Source organism: Myotis lucifugus, unplaced genomic scaffold, assembly GCF_000147115.1.
Source record: "Myotis lucifugus unplaced genomic scaffold, Myoluc2.0 scaffold_41, whole genome shotgun sequence".
NCBI lineage: Eukaryota > Metazoa > Chordata > Mammalia > Chiroptera > Vespertilionidae > Myotis > Myotis lucifugus.
This window is the reverse complement of record NW_005871089.1, coordinates 8,073,235-8,080,381: the sequence shown is the minus strand read 5'-3', so window position 1 is coordinate 8,080,381 and position 7,147 is coordinate 8,073,235. Positions and strand designations below refer to the sequence as shown.

Genomic DNA, 7,147 nt, shown 5'->3' with positions numbered 1-7,147 from the left:
TATCTTGGTAAAGATTGAATGAAGCCAGTATTATCTGCTAAATATCGGGAGATGTTTGGCGAGGAACAGGATATTTATATGATCTTAAAGTATGTCTCCAGAGATTGCTTATGAGCTGGGAGAAAATAGTAACTATCCATGGAGGAGGCAGAAAACACTGTGACCAGGTGTGCCAAGTATTAATTTGTTGCCTCCTAGCTCCAAATTCACCCTTCTTTTCCCTTCCTTGCCACACTGAACAAAGCCAGGACCCTGCAAACTCCATTTCTCTTTTGCAGCTGGCTAACAGGGACCTCTGGTAGGGATGGCAAGGATAGAGGAGACCATTTGTGTCTTGGTCTGGCATGGCTTCCCAGTTTTCTCCACAGCAAGGTTCTCTACTCTTGCAGCTTGGTGGCAGGCACTTCCAGTGAATTTATTCTGCAGCACAGGGCAGGCAGCATGTTCCATGCCATTCCTTTGAGTTTCCAAGTTCCTTACTAGCCCTCTCTTCCCTTGACCCTCAGGGTGGTTGCTGTTTTCTACTAAGCTACTTTAGAGGTGTTTTTTTTTTTGTTTTGTTTTTACCCCTTTTAGTAGCTAACCAATCTTTATGCAGTTAACAATATACTTGTATTAATATTTTCCCCTCACTGGACCCTCAATGATATACCAAGGTTATGTATATTAACAGCACCATGAAGGGCAGATAACACTGTAATCTCCTGATGTGACTGATGCCTGCCCCAAGTGGATGGGTCACAGACAGTATTCCAGCCACCTGGAATGCAAATCCTAATCTAATCCAATTAGAGGAGATAATCCCCAAGTATGTTTTATTTAAAATAAGGAACTATGTTCTTCCCAAATGTCTACCTCAGCTATTTTTAATTGCTGTGCCATAAGAATTTTTAAAATATGCAATACCTGATTATTTAGTCAAGGGCATTTACCTCTTTTCCCTTAATTGTCAAATAAAAAATGACAACAGCCAATACAATAGCCATCTGGTATGAATGAATCCAAATTATACCTATTTTTATAGTATATTTTTTGGTGTGCCACAGAATTTTAGTAATTAGTTTATGTGTGCTATGAGATAAAAAAGGTTGAAAATCTTGGTCTGTCATAAGGGACAAAACTATGGAAATGCTACAGATTAAAGAAGAACAAAGAGACATGACAACTAATCCAGAACTGGAGGCAAAAAAATGCTATAAAGGACTTTATGACATCAATTGGAATAGGAAGGGTAAAGTATTTTATCAGTATTAAATGTACTAAATTACTATACCGTAGTTGTTAGAGACTATTTTTAGGAAATACCCACTCAAATAGTAGGGATAAAGCACCATGAGATTTGTACAAAGAGAGACTGAGAGCACATGTAAGATCACAAATGACAAAATCAAATGGGGCAAAATGTTAATAGGTGAATCTAAGAAAAAGAAATTCAAGCTTTATATACACAATTCTTATTCTTGCAACTTTTCTGTAAGTTTGAAGTTATTTCCAAAGAAAATTAACCTTTTAAAAAAGGCAATAGGATATAGCAATGGTTCTCAGCCTTCATTGCGTTCTGGAAGTACCCAGACGTCTGCAGTTCTGTTTCCCAGATGACTCCAAAGTACAGACAAGGGTGGGAAACACTGACACAGTGGGAGAGCTCGATCATTAAATTCATACGCAGCAAGTAGCTCTTCTCCCCTCTGAAGAATAAGCACTGTGGGACAGGGTGTCAGGATAATGAAGACTCGTAGTCTTAGCTCTGTATGGCATGGCAGAAACTCTGGAGACATTAAGCAGGTAGAAGTTGAATTTGTATGGAACTGGCCAACATGGACAGATTCCCATTCAGTGGTTCCCAGACAAAGGAAAAAAGACATTTCCAGGACTATGCTAGGAATTATGCACAACTTAAAGCTGGCAGAAACTAGAATGGTTTAACAGGTCCCAAAGTAACCATCTTTTTTGACTTCACTGATAACATGGTCTATTTAGGTGTAACTTTCAGAGCACAGGGGAGGAAGCTGCTCTTTCACCAGGCAAGCAGAGTGGAATCAGTGAATGAGGGATATATGGAATTAGTCTCTTGGACAAGTTCAAGGAGTGAGCTAGCAATTGGCACATTTTCCCAAAGCACTTTCCTACTCTAGAGGCTCAGTTCTGTCATGCAGAAATCACTGAGGGCAATCAACATCACAGTCCAGATACTGCTCACCTCAGCTCCACCCTGTGAGAGGGTAGCCATGGAATGGTACATAATGAAACCTAGAAGGGGGAGGGGGAGAAACAGGGCTGGGTGCAGAAGGTGGCTGTAAAAGATCATGAAGATAAGCAAAACATTCTTACCCACTGTGCAAGAGGTGGGATGGGTTAGTGGAACATATGAAATCTCCTATAGTTCTCAGAAATCATGAAAGTTTTAACTTCCACTTTGTGAACAGGAGTTAGAACAGGAGTTAGTTTGTTCTCCTCTCCTTTCTCACATCTCTATTTTTCAGGCAGGACAGACTTGCATGATATTCCAGTATCTCAAAACTGATAGGTTCAAACTGAATTTGAACTCCTAGATGTGGTCCTTTCTTGCTCCCTACCTCTGTGACTAATTCTGTTTCCTTAGTTGGCTGAACCAGAAACCTGGGACTCATCCTAGACACCTTCCTTCCACTCCTTCCTCTCTCTCCCACATCCAACCAATGATAAAATTCTGCCATTCTCCTTCAAATTCCCTAAACCCAGCCCCTCACTAGCTCCAATAGTGCCCTACTCCATGCTCTTCAGCTCTCTACTGAACCATCCAATCCACCTCACTGAAGCCTAGTCATATCCCCTCCAATCTGTCCTCCCCACCACAGCCATAGCCACAGGGGTCTCTAAAACAGGTCCACTCATATCACACATACTGCCTCCACCCATAAGTAAAGTCTGACTCTCCATAGGATGTCATGTAAGACTCTAGAGGACCCAGGCTTTGCCACTTTAACTTCTTTTTCCAGCCTTGTATTTTAAGATCCAGGCACAATGAGCTACTGGTAGCTCCCTGTACATTCCATCCCACTTCACACTCCTGGTACCATCTCCCACAAAGCCTATCCAGCTACTGAGCTTGGACCTCTTCTCTAGAAAGTTGCCCCTGACTTCTCTAGGCACCTCCTTTAGGTTTCCATTCTTTTGTCACTACAATCACTGTATTGTATGAAAATTATCTGCTTCTATGTATGTCTGCTATACTAGGACTCCACATACCTCGAAGGCAAGGACAGCATAATCATTGTACCCCCAGCACCATGCACAAGTAGATGCTCCATATTTGTGAGATATATGAAACTGAAAAGCATCTGTGCATTTTGAATACCAAGGCCTTTAGAATTTGGCAAGAGATATAAATAAAACACATGCAAATCATGATGAACTGTAGATGGCACCAATATATAAATCACTGAAATACCCCCAAATAATTAAAAACTACATAACTACATGTTAAGGGGTAATACAGAGTTTATTGAATTAGATTTTTCTATTTACAACTGAGATCACATCTACATACTATTTTGCTAGTCTACATGGTACATTATTTCTAACAAAATTAGACTTACAATGAATGGGCTCAATCATACAAACACATACACACACATACACAACACACACACACACACACACACACACTCTAATTGTTTTAAAACAGTAGTGCATACTTTATACTCCTTCTATAAAGCCAGCTTTAATTAAAAACCTCTAGTTTCAAAGATCAATCTGATTTTGAAGATGAACTAAGGTACACATTGTATAATTCTAAAATCTATTTTAGCCATTTTGTATAGTTGCTGTCTTATTGGGCTATGGTATATAGTTTTTAAAAGGACACTGATGAGGGGCACCATCTGATGTTAACCCCCCCTTCCCCCCCAAAAAACGCTTGGCCAATAGTTGTCCATTGTGGTACTTCAAGGACCCAGTGGTACTTCAGCAGCAGTCCCATTGCTGCCTGGAGGTAACAGAAGCAGTCCACATCCTCCTTTAATTCTACCACACTACACAACTTGCAAATAGCTCTGAAATTAGAACATATACCACTTTACTTAAAAACTTGGGGATGTGAAGAGTCCGTTAGAACAGGGGAAAGGAAGTCTTAAATGGGTAGGAAAGTAAGTGGGCATATGAAGTACCAAGCTGCTCTGTCTGACATGTGTGCTTAAACTAAATAAACTGTGGAGGCCAACAGCAGTAGACCTGCTCAATTCACCTTCCAAATTAGAACAAGACTAAAAAGCTCAGGCTTGAGTTTTCTATTATGCATAGGTTCCGCCAGTGATGAGGAGCTCATAGGCTGGATCTCTACTCCTTCTGCACAATACGATGCATGCACACAGCATGCCCAGCAGCTGTGGGAAGAAAAAAACAATGGAAAAGAAAAGCTGAGAACCTTTATATGGCAAGTATATATTTCTTTGTTGGCAATGAAGCTGTTTCAAAGTCCAGTGACTTCAAATCATCAAAAAAGCAGTAACGAGAGTAAGAGAAGCAACATGTAATGAACACATTATCTTTTCAGGAACTAAGTACCAAGTTTTAGCTTCCCTCATTTACATCTAAGAACAATTTGTGAAGCTAGCCAAGAATCAAGGCTCTCCCTACTGCCATCCCCACTCCCAATCCAGAGCAATGCTGTACAAAAGAACTTTGTGCAATGATAGAAACCTTCTCTATTTGAGCTGTCAAATATGGTAGCCACTAGCCACTGCAACAAAAGAATTGTTTTTTTATTTTATTTAAATTAAACTTAGACATATGTGACCACTAGTTACCACACTGGATAGCAAAGTTCTAGAAACTAGAATGATCAAGGCTATTTGTTGAGAAAACTTAATGGTGGTCTTTTCAGGCATATGGATTTGGAGGAGACAGGCTTTATAACAGCCCACAAAATTCAGTACATGTGTAGCCCAAAAGCTCTATGGCGGACCACCCCCCCCACCCCCCCCAAAAAAAATGTAATTTGCAGGTTTTGTTTCATTCACAATTATTTCTTATTTTTTAAATCCAGGTTTGGCTCTCAGGTATTACATACATATTACTTTGTAAAGGTCACAACTCCATCATTTTATTTTAATAAGCCCTAATCCTTCTGTAGTAGCAAATTGGAATAGTAATAAAGTCATGCCACATTATTTTGGATAAGCAAGATGACTAAACTGGATTAAACAGAAAACTATTCTAGAATTTTAACCTCACAAAATATAAGGCAGGTGACTTTTTACAAAATATAAACTAACAAAAGATCTAAATATGAGTAAGTTAATTTCCTTTTCTCATTTTTCATTGATACTGAAAGGTCTCAGTTATTTGGTTTTAAAAGGCAGGGCCCTCTGAACACATGGGGTCAATCTAATTTCAACACAATGTACCTGACCCATAAACAGACTCTCACATTCTATCCATTCAGGATATCTACTTATTGCTTCCATCAGTATCACATCAGTATTTGCTGAGTGCTTACTAGTACAAATCACCTTAAAGACATTTTAAAACTGGATATTGAAAGTATTCCAAATATCTTAAGCCAATTCTAGACATGTTTAGTGCCTAATTCCTAAAGTAATATATTTCTCTTCACAGTACAGCAAAACATTCTTAGAACTGCTATAAAATCACACAATTATATTCCTAGACAATGTCAAATTGAGCAATAAAAATGTTAACCTCAGAAATTACTGATATGCTAGGGAAAAAATTATCTCTTCACATCCCACATTCCTTTCAGTTGGTTAACTTCTACTGAAGGGGTCAGCATTTTGAAAATGGGGTCTGCAACAAGTATAATTTCTTTCCTCACTTTTATTTCAATTAGGTCAACTTATTTTGGTTTAAAAACAATTTTAAAAGCTTGATAAGACCCTACTCATGCTTGTGAAAGGAGTTTGCTTAAAAAAATTAAGTTATACACAATAAATCTTTTCTCCTATTCAACTTATTCAGTAAGTTGCCTTTTTGTTTTGTTGATGGTTTCTTTAGCTGTGCAAAGGCTTTTTAGTTTAATATAGTCTCCTACACAATAACTTTTTTTTAAATCCTCACCCGAGGATATGTTTATTGATTTCAGAGAGAGAGAAAGGGGAAGAGAGGGAAAGAATAAGGTAGGGATGGGGGAGGGTGGGAGAGAGGGAGGGAAAGAGAGAGAGAGAGAGAGAGAGAGAGAGAGAGAGAGAGAGAGATTGCCAACTGGGGATCAAACCTGCAACCTAGGTATGTACTCTGACTGGGAATCAAACCTGCAACCTTTTATTTATGGGATGATGCTCCAACCAACTGAGCCACCGGGCCAGGCCACAATAATTGATGAACCTTTAGCAAGACTCATCAAATCTCATCACTAAGTATTACAGGCCCATTTCCAAAGTTTTGGCTATAGAGAAATGTCACTGATTATTGAAAATTTCCAATAATAGACTGTTGGAAATATCTACAAATATTTTAGCTCCAGTATTATTTCTTGCACTGAAATTTTCCCCTACAATATTCAAGTTATGAAAAATAATCTACACTTAGCCCAAATATAATACTCAGTAACTATAAAGCATGATTACTAAATACAGAGGTAAATGGTAATTACAAAAACCATTAAGGATTAAAACATTCTATGATAAACTATGTAGGTGGCATTATGAGGAAATTGGTATTGTTATACAAGTTTATTTTAACTGTACACTGGATACACTCTCATCTAAGAAAATTTGGAAATACCTAACAAAAAGTTACTAATTTTCTGGCTCTTTAATTTTATGCCTACAATTTTTGCTGTAGACTTTGCACACACCTGCAGAAGATATTCACTACTTGCATTTCTGTGACAGCAGGAATTACATAAGTGCCTATTAATATTGAGTAGATAAATTACAAAGTATGCCTTCAAAATGAAATGCTATGCAGCTATAGCAAGTTATTAATGTTTTAAAAAGCAAGCTACAAGCAACAAGAAAATAGCAACTTTAAATGACACACGAGATCAGATGGATTTTACTGACATTTATATAACATTTCACCCCAAAACTATAGAATATACATTTTCCTCAAGTGCACATGGGCATTCTCAAAGACAGACCACATGTTAGGATACAAAATAAGTCTCTACAAAATCAAGAAGATTGAAATCATATCACACATCTTC

At 38.2% G+C, this 7,147-nt stretch overlaps 1 protein-coding gene across 1 annotated transcript in view; it reads right to left on the bottom strand.

The window, feature by feature from the left end:
- Window positions 1–3,462: 3,462 nt before the first annotated feature.
- Window positions 3,463–7,147, bottom strand: part of TSPAN3 (tetraspanin 3) — a 93,092-nt gene continuing 89,407 nt past the window's right edge. Inside the window, exon 7 of the mRNA XM_006087922.3 lies at window positions 3,463–4,364. Within this exon, the coding sequence (XP_006087984.1) occupies window positions 4,272–4,364 (93 nt within the window). The 3' untranslated portion in view covers window positions 3,463–4,271. The remainder of the gene's footprint in view (window positions 4,365–7,147) is intronic.